Source organism: Arvicanthis niloticus, chromosome 18 (assembly GCF_011762505.2).
Source record: "Arvicanthis niloticus isolate mArvNil1 chromosome 18, mArvNil1.pat.X, whole genome shotgun sequence".
In the NCBI taxonomy this organism is placed as follows: domain Eukaryota; kingdom Metazoa; phylum Chordata; class Mammalia; order Rodentia; family Muridae; genus Arvicanthis; species Arvicanthis niloticus.
In genome coordinates this window covers 40,042,153-40,060,921 of record NC_047675.1, presented here as the reverse complement: position 1 = coordinate 40,060,921, position 18,769 = coordinate 40,042,153, and the positions used below count along the sequence as shown (strand labels likewise).

General features: G+C 44.1%; 1 protein-coding gene across 3 annotated transcripts; it reads right to left on the bottom strand.

The window, feature by feature from the left end:
- Positions 1-611: 611 nt before the first annotated feature.
- On the bottom strand, positions 612-16,916 carry Nudt7 (nudix hydrolase 7). 3 transcript variants are annotated; one of them, XM_034523070.2, is made up of 4 exons: positions 16,764-16,916; positions 14,386-14,539; positions 5,001-5,159; positions 612-1,270 (listed from the first exon to the last, which is right to left on the bottom strand). In XM_034523070.2, exons 1-4 carry the CDS (start codon positions 16,862-16,864, stop codon positions 908-910), a joined length of 777 nt encoding a protein of 258 aa, XP_034378961.1. In that variant the 5' UTR covers positions 16,865-16,916; the 3' UTR covers positions 612-907. The 3 variants fall into 3 exon arrangements, with proteins under 3 accessions (XP_034378961.1, XP_034378962.1, XP_034378963.1); XM_034523071.2 differs by having other exon boundaries at positions 14,386-14,536; positions 16,764-16,890; XM_034523072.2 differs by lacking the exon at positions 612-1,270 and adding an exon at positions 3,456-3,925.
- Between the last annotated feature and the right edge of the window lie 1,853 nt (positions 16,917-18,769).

The window sequence follows — 18,769 nt, the reverse complement described above, 5'->3', positions numbered from 1 at the left end:
TATGTATCTATGCTGTAGCTCACAGAAGAGACAGAAAGTGGGCCTCCAGAGGAGCTGCCTTTCTCTCTTAAATCGAACGTAACTGGCAAAGTCGTCTCTCTCTCCTACATCACACTACTGCAAACTGAATCCCAGGGGTCAATTTGAAGGCAAAAGATCCTGGGGAGACTGCTGGCCCAGCTTAACCTCTACTGTTGTAGAATCGAGGGAGGGTAAAGTGTGTGTGTGTGTGTGTGTGTGTGTGTACATATGTGTGGAGGTCAATGTTAGATGTCATTCCTCTGTAACTGCCAATCTTTATTTAAACAGAGGCTCTCATTGGCCTGGGGCTTGCCAAGCAGGAAGGCTGCCTGGACAGAAAGCTACAGAGATGCCTGGTTCTGTGTCCCCAATGCTAGGATAACAAATGTACACAACCACACCTGGGTCATCGTACATGGGTGATTGAACTCAGATCTGTATGCTTTTAAGACAGGCACTACATTGGTGGAACTATCTCCCTAGTCCCAGGAGGGTAGGTTTGAATGGTTAGCCAGAAGATTTTGCCAGATGAAACAATGGATTAAAAATACATTTCAAATACTTTAAAATGAGATGAATATTGCAAGCCATATATTTGACAAATATTTATTAAGTATGACAGATACCCCTAACATGACTTAAAATAGTGACATTTTTAATGGGTAAAATTGTACTCCCCTGCCAGTGCATTTTTCCTGTTTTGAAAGACTAAAGCAGCAACTGGAAGCCAGGCAAGGCCCTCCACAGTCACACTGTAGGAAAGCATTCACACCTGTCAGATGCCACTTGCTAACGCTGTTGTTCTGAGCATAAGCTCAGGCAAAACAAAACAAAACAAAACAAACAAAAAAAAAATGCATGGATGTTCTTTTGGGTTCCGGTGTCTTCACAACTTGCTTGAAAAATATCTACGGAGAAATGTCTTTTCACAATATGATGTCAGGTCACGTAGATCAAACTCAACTTCGAAGGAAGGGCTTTTTCCCAAAATAATTAAGGCAGCCAACAGAGCCAGTTTTGAGGTCATCCCCGTGATTAGGTACTTCACACCAGTCTCGGGGTCTGCGTACTCGAAGCAGTGCATGATGATCGGGTGGCCAAAGTACATGCTGTGTTTCTGGTAGTAGACTTGGGGATGGAGGAAATAATCCAAAGGGGCGAGGAACACGTGCTTCACTTCATCAGCATTAGGTCGGGCCTGGAAGTTGTGATCTAGGAAACCCACTACTGGGGTTACCATCGCATCATTCTGAAAGCAGAAACCAAAGTTCACAAATCACAAAGTACAGCGATACCATTTCCAAGATTAAACTCAGGCCACTTCTAGAAGAGGGAAGACCAAAGCCATGATATACGGTATAAGGTGAGCAGCGGGTGGTGATCTAGACACAGATATGTCCTCCCTGTGGGAAAGATCCTCCACCTGTGTTGGCATCTGAGAAGACTCTGAAAGTGTGTGTGTGTGTGTGCATTGACACACAAATACTGGTATGATTGTAATGACTATGAAACGGTGTTATTAAAACCAGGATCCCCTTGACTTAGGAATCACATTTGTGTGAGTATGTCTACTTTAGAGATCCCTCCATGCAAATAAAGATACATGAGCAAAACAGAAGCATTCCCTGCAAACAACTCCAAACTCCGCAGTGGCTACTTCTCACTGACAGACACTTAGGTTAAAATCTGGTTGAAGTAATACATTGGAATGATGTCACATACCCTTTCCTCTTGTTGTGGACAGGGGAATGATGTCATATCAACAGAAAAGTGACATGATATCACTTGGGGCATACTTTCATTTAGAGAAAATAGATACAAAATTGCCTATAAACTACATGTTTAGAGTATACATACTTGTATTGTGATGTTTTATTTAGGAAGTACAAATGTTTGTATATGGCCTTTAGTTTCTACTGTATGAAGGGTCTTCGCCTCTACTAGAAAGCCTACAAGGGAGACAGAGACTGAACACAGGTATGGTCTCTAGTTTGAAGTTCCTGGCTCATCAAAAAGAGACTGGGGAAACCCAGAGGCAGGTACACTGTGAGATGGGTGTCTAAAGAAGGTTAAACAGGCCTATGAGAATCTCTCACGGGTGGATGCAGCCAAAGAGTATTTAAGAATGGAAACAGGCCATACTATTAACTATACCCAGGGTGAATGACAACCTTTGGATAGAGAGGAGACAAGAAGAACATAGACCCTAAACGGCCTTAGGGCAGTAAATCTGAGGCCATAGGTCACCGAGAACCTTTGCCTTGCTGGGTCCCACATAAGGGCACACTCTCAGAGGTCATGGGATTTCCTAGAGCAGACACGGAGTCAAGGGCTTAGATGTAAGCAATTTCTGACTAAAATGTTGCCAGGAGAAACTGGCAAGAGGCTAAGAAGGGAGGGCAACAGCTTGGTGAAGAAGGCAGGCAGGGCGTTGTGGAGAATATTCTAACTAGAGACAATGACTGGGTTTCCATGTCCAGCCCCAGCCAGTGGTGGAGGACAGCTTTGCAGGGTGTCAATCCAGGGACTTCTGACCCTCTGTGTGTGATATCCTTCAAGTTATCGCCACCTATGCAATGGTGAGTTCTTAGCAGAGAGCTGCTGGCTACCAGAAACACATAGAGGAGGGATGGAAGGATGGATGAAGAGGTCTCAAGAGAACTCCAACAGGGTAGGCCAGAATGAGCTGTTCACTTTACTGTGGTCCTCAGAGCAATAGGACCAACTAAGCATGGGATCAGTACCTCCAAATCAATGAGCTGAAATATATCTTCATTCTACGTTCTAGTTTCATGTCTACTGCTGTGACAAAATGCTCTCACCAAAATTCACTTTGGGACAGAAAGAGTTATCTGTCTCACAATTCTAGTTCATAGTCCATCACTGAGGGAAGTCAAGAGAACTCAAAGGAGGACCTGTTTGCTATTCCACACAGCATTACCTCTGAGCAAGGACTTCAGTTCACAGCCAAAAAATGAGGTGAGAACCATGCATGGGTGATGCTGGTGTATGCTTAGGTAGATTTCTTGGAGCCTAGGGCCACTTGCCAAGGGGATAATACTACCCAGAGTGGGCTGAGCAGCTGAGTACTCCTGTAGCCATTAACTACAAAGAAATGCCCTACCCTCACACACACACACACACACACACAGAGAGAGAGAGAGAGAGAGAGAGAGAGAGAGACAGACAGAGAGACAGAGAGATATAGACAGAGACAACGAGCCAGAGAGAAAGAGAGAGAGAGAGAGCAATCTGATCCAATCTAGATAATTCCGTTGAGACTCTCTACCCAGGTGATTCTAGGTCGTGGCAATTTGACATTTAAAACTAGCCATCATAACCTATAAGTTGCTTAGCTCACGTACTTGTTAAGAGTAATAGAAAGCTGACTGAGGCATCTGTGAACTCCCTTATTCTGTCCCTCCCCCCCCCCCATGTACAATCCAGTGGCTCCCAGGGATAGTGGAAATGAAGCGACCCTGATTTGAGGAACTTGTAACAGCTTTAGCCTAATCAGTCAATAAGGGTCTGAGCTTAACTCCCCAAAATGTGTTGGGAAATCTGCTGATGATTGAAAATCACATTAAAAAAATATGTCTAAAGAGGAAGAAGCTGCCATATTTCCCCCTCATTAGTGTTCTCTATTCTCTGCCTGTGTCTCCCTATCTCTGTCTTCCTGTCTCTGTGTTATCTGTCAACTGGATACAATCTGAAATGTAGGATGGGGGTCAAGGGCAGAAGGGAAGACAATAACAAAAGTAGCTAAGAAACTGTGGGTTTAGTTCATAATAATGTTCTAACCTTGTTTCTTAGTTGTGGCCAACGTACCACAGCAGTGTCAGGCATCATGGGAGATCCTGGGTGTCATGACACGCAAACAGATGACATCTAACCTGTCATCATTCTGGACATGCTTTTAACCACTTATAGCACATTTATACTGATGAAAAGAATGCTGGTATACAAGACAAGATTGACAAGAGACCCCTAAAGTCCATCTGCACAGCAGTGACTGTTACAGAGCAACAGCCTATAAGAGCCGGCTATCCCAGCTCCAGGCTTTCCTATGCTGTTTGGTTTATAGGATATAGAAGTCCCGAGTCACATAGGAGTGCAGTGGCAAACAGTGGCAGTTTCTAGACAGCTTGTCAAATATTCTTGTTCTTCTCCCAGACTCTTACCCTGGTCTAGCCAAGAGGGACCCAGCGGCTAAAGAGATGGTTCAGCAGTGAAGAAGACTTGCTGTTCCCATAGAGGACCAGAGTTCAAGTTCCCGGCATCCTTCTCAGGTGGCTCCTAGCTGTCTATAACTCCAGTTCTAGTGGATCTGACACTCTCTTTTGGCCTCTGTGGGATTCTGGATGCCTAGTCAACCCCGCTACATATACATAAATAAAAGTAAAGTCTTCTTTTAAAATTCCTTAACCACGAGGTCCTTTAACTGAGGGACATCTAGTATATCTTAAAACTGCCATGAAAACATCAAGTGTGAGAGATCATTACAGATCCAAGGACCACAGCAACCTGACAATCAACACAGGGTTTGTACGTAAGATGATGTGGAGGACAGAAAGGCCCCTAGTCCCGTGACAAGAAGACTTTATCTCAAGGTGTGCATCAAAAATGAATGACATTAAACAGAAAACATTGGGCCCCTCCAAGGGGATATCATTTAGTATGCTGTATAATAGTACATTCTTTTCAATTGACTTCTTAAAATCAATGTATCCTGGAGAAAAGTATACACCAACCAAACATCAATGGAACAGTTCTGAGTAGACCCAGAGTTCCATGGGAAAATTCTGAAACTCACTGAGGTAGCTCCCCTCTTTCTTCCTGGATGGAGTGAGAAGGGCCCCACAAAGCTCACGGGGAGCAGAGTCCACATAAGGATCCAGTTCTTTTGTCTCTGTGCCCAATGCTCTTGGGAATTATGTGGAAGCCCCTGAGAGCCCAGGAGGGCTTAAGCCAGTCCTTACATCAATCATATAAGGCACTAGGTGAGAGACGACCTCCACTTGGTGGGGATGCAGCCCCACTTCCTCCTGGGCTTCACGGAGAGCAGTGGCTGTGTCATCTATGTCCGCTGGGTCCCTCTTTCCTCCAGGAAAGCAGACTTCTCCAGGTTGCCTTCTCAGCTGGGGGATTGGAAGAACAAAGTTACAAAGTGATATTTTAGTTTTAGAATCATTTAGGCATTCAACAAATATCAACTCAGCCTCTCCAGGGTCCAAGATATGTTTTTCCTTGAATCCTTAAGACAAAGCCATACACCAGAACACCAGAGCTGGTGTGATGGACTCAGCTGGTAAGGGCACATATGAGTTTGAATCCCAATCCAACATGGTGGAAAAAGAAAAGTGTGATGCTTGAAAGTTACCCTCCGACCTCACATGAATGCCATGATACACGCATGTGCCCATTCAACACATGTGTATACGCACACATACAATTTATTAACTATTTTAAATACCAATAACCTTATTAGAAGGGTTAGATGTATATTTAGAAAAATATACATCATGAAACTACAAAGACTTTTTTTTATCAATATTAATATTAAATTCAAGTTTGCTACTTATTTGTGTAGTGTGTGCGTGCTACTTTTATATTTTACCACATACTCCTTAGATAAGATTTTTAATATATTATATTGAGTACCTATAGGTCATAAGGATATCCCTGATGGAGATCATAATTTAACTATATAAACAATGTATGTATGTACTTGAAGAAATATAACACTGCATAAAAAACACACCTAAATATGCAGGTTTATTTTGCTTGGCAAACTCACAAGTCCATAAATTTTTTTTCTGATTTTAATTCATTGATATGTTTTAAGTGTTGCTATTTATTCAAGATATTATATATATATTATATAGAACATAATTCTCTTATATCTCCTGCTTCCCTTTCTCTTCCCACCTATTAGCATTCCCTTAGTCTCCATAAGCAGTTTTTCTTTTATAACATATATACATGTATACATATGTATGTGTATACATGACTTTATGTGTCTATATAAAATGGAAAAAACTACAAGAAAATGAAAACAGTACATGGTTAAGTCCAGTTTCACTCTTTTTTTCACAAATAGTATGCTTTTGCTTTTATTTTATTTCTTCTAATTTTTGCTTTACATACATACATACATACATACATACATACATACATACATACATACATATCTCACATTTTTCCTGATCCAGTGCCTCTGCCAGTAGCCATCTATGTTGATTCTGTAATTAATCTATTGTGACTAGTGCCGCTAGGAATATTGATATGGAAGTATCTCTGTGATTAGTTAGTTTGAAATATTTTAGTTCAAAAGAGTGGAATATCTGGGTCACATGGAACATCATTAAACATGGTTTAATTTTTACTTTAAACCTCCAATACTGACATCCATCCTGCCTATACTAAGTAATGTTCCTACTGGCCGTGTACAAAGGTTCTTTTCTGCTCCCACCCCCTCAAACTGTTAGAAGAAAATGTCAATACAAATTTTTCAAAAACTAAGGTAGCGATTGAGGAAGACATCCAATGTTGACAGACATTTTCACACACACACACACACACACACACACACACACACACACACACACACACACAGAGAGAGAGAGAGAGAGAGAGAGAGAGAGAGAGAGAGAGAGAGAGAGAGAGAGAGAAATACATCTTACAGTAATAACCTTGCAGATTTCTCTCATTCCTGATTTTTTTTCTCTACATGCCTGTAAAAGACAACATAAACACTGAAGCAGACAGACATTAATGAGGGTTATAAAAGCTAAAAGAAAGGATACTATAGACACTATTATCAACAGATGATTTTGTTAAATCCTTTATGGGTGCTTACCATACTCAGGACATATATTTCATAAGGGTTTTTCTATAAGCTGTTATGTTTATGGAAAGATTGAAATGGTGTGTCAAACAGCCCAGTCTGACCTCAAATTTGCTATGTAGTCAAGGATGACCTTGATCTTTGACCTTCCTGCTCCATCTCCTCAGTACAGGGATCAGGGTTTGCACCACTGTGTCCTGATTTAGGCAGTGCTGAAAATCAGATGTAATGGTGTGTTTATTATTAGTATAATGATGTACAACTCTACTAATATCTAGTTTCAGAACACTTTCCCCATTCCACGAGGTAACCACAGCCAGTAAGTGTTCTCTCCCTACTCCCTGGTCTCTGATTTCTGTCCAAATGGAATTCCAGTTTGTTTCATGGGAAACACATGGCATGTGACCTCATGTGTCTCAGTGTCTCTTTTGTGACGTTTTCCCATGTTGTATCACTGGTCAGTGCTTCACTCCTCTATGGCCGAATAGTATCCCTTTGTTTGTACAGATCACAAAGAATCTCTATTAATGGGCACACAAACCACAGTAGATTACCATTACTTCTATATTCCCAGAAAGGGTGAGGCACCTAGAGGTTAAATTACCTGAAGAAGTTCACACAGTGAGCAATAAATTACAGTTCAATTCTAGATGCTGTATTCTTAATTACCACACCATCTATTAAGAGTTTCTAGGGCCACCAGGAGGGCTCAGCTGGTAGAAGGGTTTGCTATGCAAGCCCAATGACCTGAATTTGATCCCTAGAACCCACATAGAAAGCTGGATCTGATGGCATGCGTCTTCAGTTCCAGAATCCTTACAAACAGGTAGAGGCAGGAGATCGGGCCAGAAGCTTGAAATTTCTTCTATTAATTGGCAATTGTTCTACAGAATGTGAGCCTAGCTAGCATAAGCTCAAAGAGCAGGGCTTGGGATCCCATAGCTGGGAAATGAAGAGATAGAGTCATGAGAGAACCCGTTCAATGACAAGGTAGGAGAGAAGTGACTCTCAAAAGTTGTTCTCTAACAACTTTTTAAGTTGTGCCCCTTACAACAGGCCAGGGCACATGCATGCTCATACTCACACACACATATTAAATAAATAGATAGGTAGACAGATAGATTAAATAAATAAATAAATAAATAAATAAATAAGCAAGCAAGCAAGCAAGCAAGCAAGCATTTGCTAAAACACAGTATGGCCGAGGAGCCATCACCATACAGAGAAATAATACTAATACTAATACTAATACTTGGCAGACTAGGAAAAATAAAAAAATTGGTAATAACGATGATGATGATAAATGAAGAATTATTTTTGCTGACTCACATGAAGAATGGGGAAGCTCTCTTTCTTTGTTTCTCCACCCATATCACTGACTCCCATCCTTTCTGGTTTTAGGACCCTGTGTCTCTGTTTGTGGCATCCCAGTCATTTCCTCCTTTCTCATTTCTGAGAGGTGCAGCCCTGGTCCTTCTCTTTTCTGCCGTGCCAAACTTCTCAGCCAGCCCAGACACTCTCACCTATCCATGTCATTGTCCTCTCTAGTCATCTGCTACAAGAGCCTGACTCAGCAGGGTTCTGGGGCCAGCTTCTTGCCAACTGTGTGCAAAGATCACGGCAGTGTGCACCTGTTAGAACCACAGGGCAGTTGCATGAGCTGAGGCTGCCGTGAGTGGAGTTGTGCCTAGCTCCCAGGCAGGGTGATTTAATGAAGTCCTCTAAAGTCAGCTCTTGATGTCCAGAGTTCAGCTGAGATGTCCTGTTGGCATTCTTAGCACTTGGGTTGACAGAGCTGTATAAGGAAAGCTAGAAGCCGTCTTTGGTCTGAATATCTGTTTCTTCAAATGTTGAAATCCTTGGTCCATTTGGAGTTGGGGCTCTCGGGAAAGCATAATGACAAGTTCCCATCAATGAGTTTATTTATAAAGAAAGTGCACAGACACCTGTTGCTTTCCTCACGCCATGAACACACAGGGGAAACCATCATCTGTGAAGTAGAATGAGAAGACGGCACTGAGTGCTTGATCCGCAGATGCCTTGATACTGATCTTCCCAGCCTCCACAAGCACAGGAAACGTTTGTGGTTCACAAGCCATCCAATATAAAGTATTTTGTTACAGTCCTTTGAGAGGACTAAGGGTGTTGTGAACTTTATTTAGGTTTCTATAGCTGATTACTCTGCCTTAGCAAGCTTGTTATTTTCATTCATTCATTCATTCATTCATTCGTTTTATTTGGTGGTGCTTAGGGTTGAGCCAGGGTTTTGTACATACTAGGGAAATATTCTGCCATTGTGCTTCACTCCCAGCCCTGGACAAGACGTCTGAAAATATAAAACATGCACAGTTCCTCCCTGCTATAAATGCAGAGTTCTACGAGGTTGGCCTCAGACATCCTCTCATCAATGGCAGATACTGGAATAGGAAGAGGAAGGCTGGACCATTTTCTGTCTACTGCAGCATGTCTTACAAAAGACTTAAAAACACACTTCCTGTTACATCACCTCTAAAATGTGATTTACTGTTTGCACATTCAACACTGCAGTAGCCGGTGACAGGGGCGTCCTCAAGGACTTACCAGGCTGGATAGAAATACAGACCTGATTTAAAATGTGTTTCGAAAGCTCTTCAAAGAGACCCAGAGCACGCCAATTCAATTCAAGTGACCTTCCACCTCGAATCTAATTAATAGGGAACAAGGACCTTTTGGATTCCTGAGAATTCTGTCTACTCTTAGAAAACGTTCTGCTGTGTTGAAGCAGGGGCATTAAAAAAAAACCAACCCGACCCTTCACAGGTTGCTGGGACCAGAAAGGGCTCTATCAACACATGGGAGTTCATAATCTGGAACTCTATAGATAGTGTAAGATGCATGTATGTCTGTTGGGTGTACATGTGTGCTTGTGTGGGATCACATGGTTACATGTACATGTGGAGGCCAACAGCCAACTTTAGGTTCCATGCCTTACCTGCCATCTTCACTGGGTTCTTTTGTTTGGATTTTTATTTAAGATTATAATAGAATTCAATCACTTCTTCCTTCCTTTTCCACTTTCCCTACAGCCTCTCATGTCCACCCTTCCTTGTTCTCTTTCAAACTCATGTCTTTTTAAATTGTTCCTTCATCAGTTGTTATTTTGTGTGTACATATGTTATCCTAGCCTACTTGGTGAGCCCGAGGCCAGCAAGAAACTGTCTCAAAACCCAATGTAGCTTTTGACATGACTAAGAAACACTCATAAACTCCCCAACATGATGGCCTAAACTTGAGTTGAACAAGGGTGACACCAAGAGACATGCCAAAGAGGAGGGGGGAAAGCCCAAGAGGCCTCAACCCTACACAGAGAACTGCAGGCAATTAAGGAGTAGGGAGAAGAGGGGTCATTGTCTTCCCCAGAGAAGAACACATCAGTTGGTTATCCAACCCCAAATGGTCAGCCCTCAAAACATGTATGAGTAACGTAGTATGTACTGAGGAGGTCCTATTCAAGAATATATACACACATACACACATACACACACACACACACACACACACACACACACACACACACACTACCCCACACATATAAAAAACATTCTCCCTTTCCCAGTTGCCTGCCTCAGGGTGCGAGACTGGCATGGAGAAGCATGTTTCCACCCGTATGAGGAGAACACACCTCAACTGACCAGCCCCTTCCACCTCTCTTCCCTCATACCTGTTCTATGGTCTTGTGATCCTTCCTGGAAATGCAAGACCCTATTTCCTTTTCTATTACCTGCCTGGAACTCACCCGACTGCCACCTAAACTTTCCTTCTTCTGAGACCTATAAGAAGGGACTTCCCTACCCCGCCTCATAGACATGGTCTTGTATCAGAGCCCCTACTATGCTGTCTATCTGTCTGCCCATGATATTATTAACTCTTCTGATACATATCTTCCCCAAAAGGACATTCCACCTCATGTTTCCTTGAACACTATAACCCTGAAATCTTTCAGCCTGAAAGGCCCCAGACTCCAGGACTCTAGGACTCTGAAAGGTCTTTAAGGTCTCTGACCTTACCTATGCTGGACAAGGCAAAAAGAAAAGCAACAAGGAAAAATCAGTGTCTGTGGGTCCCTGTTCTGGAGGGTGTCCCATGAAGATCTCAGGCCGGGGCGGGTGCAGGGGTCGGGGCCAAGGGGATAGAGTGCGAGTAGGGAGGGGGAATTGTCTCCGCTGCTGTCTCTGCTGTCGCTACCCAGCTACTCCCAGGTACTGCACCTGTCTCTCACCACTGAGCCAGCTGGGCTGAGCTCTAAGAAGCTAGCTAGCAAGGAGGGGTGGGTTCTGAAGGCTCTTCGGGAGAGCAGATCTCTTCCCAAGTGTTTCAGCTCTTTTGACAGAAACTCTCAGGGACACCGGGATGATTCTCACACACCTTTACTTTTCCTGAATAGGGCTCTTTTATACAGTTTTGGGGTGGGTCAGGGTCTGGCAGCAGATAATGCCTATTGGCTTGGTCTGAGAGCTTGGAGACACCTCATCTACATGTGGGAGAGCCTGAGGCACTGTTCCTCTGACTGATAGCCATAGATCTCTATGAGAGGGGCTGTGGAGGGCTGAAGCTAAATGAACGAACACCTGCCGTCCAATTAGGGTCTGGGGTTCGAGGCCTGTGCTCGACCAGGTGCCCAGCTGCCTCTCATAGCCCACCGCCCCACAAATGTCATCAAGCACAAATGTGTGCCAGACACTGAGGCAGCGTGGCTCTGTTGCCCACTGCACACAGCACACAGCACACAGGACAGCTTTCAGTCCCATCTCTAGATATGAGAAAAATGAGGTTTTAAGACATTAAAATCTCTGCTACCAGGACCAGTGAGATGTGACTCCACTCACAAAGCCCTTTTGGTGCTATCCTGATGCCTACATTTGTTCCCTGGGAGCCTCATAAAGGCTGGAGAGCGCAGCCTCAAGAAAGTTGTCCTCTGATCTCCACACTTGCACCAAAGCATGCATGTCCCCATCCCCCACAAACACATTAAACAACAACAACGATAACAACAACACATCCGATTTTTAAAAGGAAAAATGAAGAACCTTCCAGAAGTAGGCCTGGTGATACATGCCTGTGATCCCAGCTGGTTAGAGTGTGGCGGCAGATGGATCCAAGTTCAAGGTGTGACAGGGGCTACCTCAAGGCCAGTTTTGGCAATTTGGTGAGACCCTGTCTCTACATAAAATGTAAAAGGAGGAGGTGGGGATGAAGCCCATGTTAGAGTTCCATCTTGGCAGGAGGCCCTGGGCGGTGCCCAGGAGCACCCACAGGGAGCACTCTGCTTCCCCTCTTCCACAGACAGGTAGGGCTTGCAGTCAGAGTGAGGGCATTTTTAAACTATTTTTAAAATGACCTTGAGGAGCTGGAGAGATTGCTCAGTGGTTAAAATGGCTTGCTCTTCTAGCAAAGGACCCAGGTCCAGCTCCCAGTACTCACATGGTGGCTCATGACCACCTAGGACTCCAGTTCCATTGTATTCAGTATTCTCTTCCCACCTGTGCAGCCACTGAGCACACGTGCTCCACCTACATTCAGTCATTCAGGCAAAGCACTCATAACACACACAGAAGCAAATCCTTTACTTTTAATTTTAATTTTAAATTTTTAAAATTAAAAGTAAATAATAAAAAATGACCTTTATAATCATCAGGCATAACTTGTTATCAAAGCAGTACCACTGGCCAGAGGCTTTAGTCTTTTTTTTTTTTTTTTTTTTTTTTTTTTTCGGTTTTTTCAAGACACGGTTTCTCTGTGTAGCCCTGGCTGTCCTGGAACTCACTTTGTAGACCAGGCTGGCCTCGAACTCAGAAATCCGCCTGCCTCTGCCTCCTAAGTGCTGGGATTAAAGGCGTGCGCCACCACCGCCTGGCTGAGGCTTTAGTCTTATATTGTCTTTATTGTTTTTCTGATAAGCAACACACACACACACACAGAAAGAGGAGGTTATATGCACTTCATCTGTGCTTAGGAGCAGAGCCGAGAACAGGTCTCATTTCCTTGGTTCCAGCTGAGTGTCTCTCTCCTTTGAGTAACTGGATTTTGATCACTACATGGACGTGTATCATTTGCTTGTCCTACAGTAAAAAGGATCACCACAGTTCTGTTGAAATCAGGGTATTTGGGGGCTGGAGAGATAGTTAAAAGCACTGGAGGCCTGAGTTTGATTCCCAGCACCCACATGGCAGCTCACACCTGCCTGTAACTCCAGCCCCAGGGCTTCTGACACCCTCATACAGACATCCATGCAGGCAAAATACCAGTATACATAAAATAAGAGTAAATTATATTAAAAAGTATGAATCAGAGTATTTATTTACACATTTTTTATTTACATATATATGCTGTCAGTGAGACTTTTTAATTATTCTGCTTGAAAGGCCATGTTATTTTGTGGTCTGTTTATTTCTATCTTGGGATGGCCGTTTCTTCAACTCTGGGAAATATTTCCAACAGTGAGGAAGGGCAACCACATGGGAGAGACAGGAACACATAGCCTGAGATGGCTATAAACTCAGAGGGTTCATAACTTCAGCCCTGCATTCAACATGGGCAGCTGGCTCCAGGGCTAAAAGTATGTTCTAGTTTACCTGAGGTGGGTTAGTCTAACAGAGCCATTGTTGGTAGGGTGATTTTTCATTCCAATCTGCCAGGATTACTGGCACTGTCTGGAGACATGATGTCATCACGAGGATGTCCCTGTGTGTGCTGTTGACATGGTAGAGGTCAAGACGACCCTAAATATCCAATAGTGCCCAAGAAGGCTCCTCAATGAAGAGTGGTTTGGACCCAAAGGCTGCTTAAGCACCAACATCAAGAAACCCTGGTCTAAAAGTGTTTTCAATTTCTTATAAGATACATTTCTTTTTCTTCTTCTTTCTAAAACCTCTCTTGAAAAATGCTATGTTGGGTTGAGCAGGCGACTCAAGGAGCACAGATGTTTGATTGTACAAGTTTGTGTAGCAAGGTTATGAGGTCGTCATGGCTGTGCATATCTGAACCTCCACTTCTGAGGTGGGGTAGAGAGAGATGGTGGCAGCATGAAGCCATGCCTATACTGAAACTACAGGCTCCAAGTTCAGTGAGAGGCACTGTTTCTAGGCAACAAGGCAGATAGTAACAGAGAAGGCCACTCATTGTCTTCCTCTGTTCTCTATAATCATGTACACACACACACACACACACACACACACAATAAAAAATGAACACCAAAACTTAAAGTCAGCAGCACTTGGGAGGCAGAGGTAGGCGGACTGTCCTAAGTTCAAGGCCAGCTTGAGCTACAGAGCCTCAAAATCAAAGTCGGTGTCTCAAAATCACCAACCAAACAAACAAACAAACAAAAAAAATCCCATTTCATTCTGTGCTTCCATTATTCCTCCAACACCAATGCTATCGAAAGTTCATTTGATAATAGCAGCCTTGAAATAAGGAGGAAGCGACAGAAGGGGGTTTTTTAAAGCCCTGAGATGTCACAAGAGCTTCTTGTCACCTACCTTGTCTGAACGGACCGTGAATAGCAAGTACAGCTTTCCTCCTCTGGCCAGCAACGGCAGAAGGATAGAGTATTTATTAGAGGACAAGTGGGAATATCTGGTCCCAACATCAAACTTTCTCAAGCGGGCCTTGGCATCATTGATCAGATTGCTTCTAAGAGGAAGACAAGACAAAATCTCCAGTAAGCAGAGCTGTGGCAGCAAGGACCTAGCCTTGCCAATCTGTTTGTGTGTGTGTGTGTGTGTGTGTGTGTGTGTGTGTGTATCTTGGATTTCATTTCTGAGTCTCATTATAGTTTTCCAATAACCTGGCAGAAATCACAGTACTTAAATGGCATGTGTTAGCAAGACTGACTGAGGCAAAGACATCAAGTCCACATTGAATATGTGAGTTGGCTCTGAAAGGCAAATTAAATCTAAAATTCCAGTGTAAGCCAGGTTATGCATGTATATAATACCTGCATGTAAGAGGTAATGGCGGGAGAACCTGGAGTTAATGGTTATCCTCAGCAACATGCTGAGTTCAAGGCCCAGCTATGACACATGACACCTTACCTCAAAAACTCAAGCCAAAACAAGCCAAACCAAACCAAATAGCAAGGACATATGGTAAAACATTCCCCCAGTAACCTGACACTTGAACCTTTATATCTGCAAGCAAACTGAACCTCACTTTAGTCCCAGTTATTTGGGAGGCTGAGGTAGGAGGATGACAAGTTCAAGGCATCTTTGGTTTACAGAGTAAGTTCAAGGTCAGCCTTGAAGTCTAGGCTATGTTCCAAAATAAAAAAAAAATAAAAGAGGGGCTTGGGATGTAGCTCAGTAGCTGAGCAAGGGAGGCCCTAGTTCTGTTCATGGTGCTTTGGGGGAATACTATTGGCACATGCAGACAGGACTGGTGTGCCAAAAACTCTTTATGCGGCTTGCCTGGTCCTTCTGCCATGCTCACACACCCAGACACCCTGTAGAAGTAATTCTCAAACTCACACAGCCACAGAATCTACTACAAGGCTGTTTCCAATAGACTTCGGGACATACCCCAAAACCTGACTCAGTGACTTTGAGGTAGGGCCTGAGAATTGAGCACTTGATCCAACTTCCACAGTGACAAGTGCTACCGTGGCAGCTCAAGAGACTGTGCTTTGAGAATCATCACTGGTGGCTATGAGAAATTTTAGAGTCTCACCAGCACAAAGGGTTCCCTCAAGACTTCTGATTTTGTTCCTGCTGACACCTTGATTATGGACTTCAGACATGATAATGGGGCCTTCAGACCCAAGAGAGGCTAATTGCTGGTCCTTAAGTCATACAGTTCGTAGGACTTTGTCACAATGGCTGTAGAAAGTATACATTAATTTTCATTATTCTGTAGTACGACTGTGCAAAAGCAGATGTTTAGGTCAACCAGAACTCATTCCATCTTAAAAAGCAGACGGAGCCAAGTGTGGTAGCTCACACTTGGAATCTCCTAGTGCTTGGGAAGCTGAGGCAGGAGGACTACCAAAAGTTTGAGATCAGCCTGGGCTACCCATGGAAAAAAATACTGACATCCGTCTCCTGGAGCCTCAAAGTCCTCATCTGTAACGTCCTTGAGGGTAGCCGTGAAGATAAAGTCGGCAGTTCACGTACAAGGTGGCCCTCAGCTGTAAGTGGTAATCAATCACTATCGCATCTTTAACAAGCCTTTGGTTAAGAGGGGTCTGATTATTCTCACCGACCCGCTCTCTCCATGTGGCAGAGCGCTGGCTGCAAACCAATCAAATGTTCTGAAAGGGGTCAAGGAAAGCTGGCACACAGTACAGCCAATGCTCACAGGCCCCTGTCCAGAAAAGACATTAGCCAGCCAAGGAGGAAGAAGGCTTTTTAAACAGCCCTAGAACAGCCCAGAGGCAGCAGGGAAACAAAGATCTAGAAACTGTCTCGAGACTATACCATCAAAATAGAAGTAACAGCTCTGAACAGGGCTGGCCCACTCTTGTGTTGAGTTCTCAGGACAACCCTGTAGTATATGTGAGCCCAGGCCGGGAGCAGTGCATTGAGCAAGAACCTCGATCAAGGGTGGAAGAAACCCTGAACTCACTCTGCCTGACGGGGTTCTGAAGTTCCGCTGTGGGGGTTACTGAAGAGTGACTCAAATTGGCAAAAGGGAAACGCCGCCGTGACCTTGGAGGATGAGGACACGCCTGCGTGTGTGTGAATCTTGTTAGGTGAAACCCCAACTCTGTCCCCAGGAGCAGAAAAGCAAAGTTCCTGCAGGAGGGGAGCCCTGAGGAGCCGGAACTGCAGGGTGGAAAGGCAGGGCGTCAGACTCAGGCCTGCGCAGTGATCGGAGCCCCCCGATAGGTCGGGCTCCAATGCCTGGATTCGGGGAGCTTTACCTGACAGGCTCCCGGAGTCCACAAGGTCGCGGCATCAGCTCTGCAGTACCTTTCTTACCTGCAGCTGAAGGTTTCAGGAAGCAACTAGTTATGACGCGCATGCGCACAGTAGCCCCAGCCGGGGTGAGGGCGGGGACTCTTCGTGGAGGAGAGGCTGAGGGCGGGGCGCTTCAAAGAGACCCGAAGGTCCTAGACCCGGGAGGGGCGGGGCCTATAGGTAGGCGTGTTCGGGGCGGAGTTAGGTCCGAAGGTGGCGCTAACCGCTTTTAAAGTGTTGAATACACTAAAAATGTTTGTGGTCTAGTAGCTTGAGCTTCTTCAAAACCATTGAGCATGCTCACGTGCAATGAGCAATTGTAAAAAGTACTTAATTAAAAAAAATATTACTCTTGCCGGGCGTGGTGGCACATGCCTTTAATCCCAGCACTTGGGAGGTAGAGGCAGGCAGATCACTGTCACAGCCTGGACTGTTACACAGAGAAACACCCGTGTCTCGCAAAAACAACAAAACAAAACAGAAAAAATTACACTTTACTTTCTCGTGTGTGTATGTGTGTGCCATAGCACATTTATGAATGAAGGTCAGAAGACAACTTGAAGGAGTCATTCCTCTCCTTCCACCCCGTGAGTTCCCGGGATGGAACTGAGGTAGGTAGGCTCAGAGGCTGGGAAGGGAAAAAGAGGCTGGATGGAGAGTTGGGGGCTTGGAAAACTAGCTCCTCACTGCAGGCCTAAGGAGGGTGTCTAACATGTAGCACCCCACACCCCCAGTATCAGTGTCTCCAGTGTCCTGCTGCAATGTAGACTGCCCAGAAGCACACACCTACTGAGTCCCAGGAAGGTGGCAGGTCTCTCCTGTAGGTAGATACTGTTATCTGCCACTTGCACCCGCCTGACAATGGGAGATCCAGGAGAGTAAGCCCATGGAGTAGGGAACTGTGCCATCATCTCACACAGAGCTGGATAGAGAGTGTGTGTGGAGGAGACTGGTAGGAACTGAGACTGGGGTGGGGGCAGAGCAGGCTTCCCCAAAGACTGGCACAGTGTCTGACACACATACTTAATGGTGTGCTTTACAATCCATATATTCTTCCATAATGTCACAGGTGAGTACAATGTATCTATTGTAAATGATTGCAATAGTATCCACCTCCTATACCCCTCCTCTTTTCCCTCCCAGAATCCCCCAACCACATCTGCCTCCCAAATTCATGTCTTCTACTTCTCTTTTCTTCTCTTAAAAGCCAAAAAAATCGAATGCAAAAATTAAGTAATACATAAGAATGAGTCAAAAATTGAATTACATTCATTCTTACATCAGAATAGTAAAAAATATAATTCATTGTATATTATTTTTAATGGAAGAATAATTCCATAAAAACAAGAATACTTAGGACTCATGAGAACCCCATTATGGCTAAGGGAACAGTTGTACCGCAGTTCCCAAGATTTTAAGTATATTTTTATTTATGTATAGAGGTATAAGTCTGTTTGCATGTGTGTTAGAATTACAGGCATATAAATACCCCGATGTGCCTTCTGGGAACTGAACTCTGGTTCTCTGAAAGAACAATATATTGTGCTTTCTAACTGCTGGGCCAACTCTCCAACCCCATTCCCAAGACTTTTAAAAAAGCACTAAGCCTGGCTGGGCATGATGGTACATGCCTTTAATCTTGCACTTGGAAGGCAGAGGCAGGTGGATCTTTGTGAGTTCAAGGCTAGCCTGGTTTGCAGAATGAGTTATAGGACAGCTGGAGATGTTATACAGAGAAACCCTGTTTTGTTTTGTTTTGTTTTATTTTGTTTTGTTTTGTTTTATTTTGTTTTGTTTTGTTTTAAATCACTAACCCAGCTCCCTGGGGTTTATCTGGTTTCTGAGCAGTACAATACCAGGAGAAGCCGAGGAAGGTCCAAACCAAGAACACCATGACATCCTAATAATACCGGTAGTCACACTCCATAGCCATCAATGTCAATCTTCAGAGCCGGGTGCTGGGGAGACG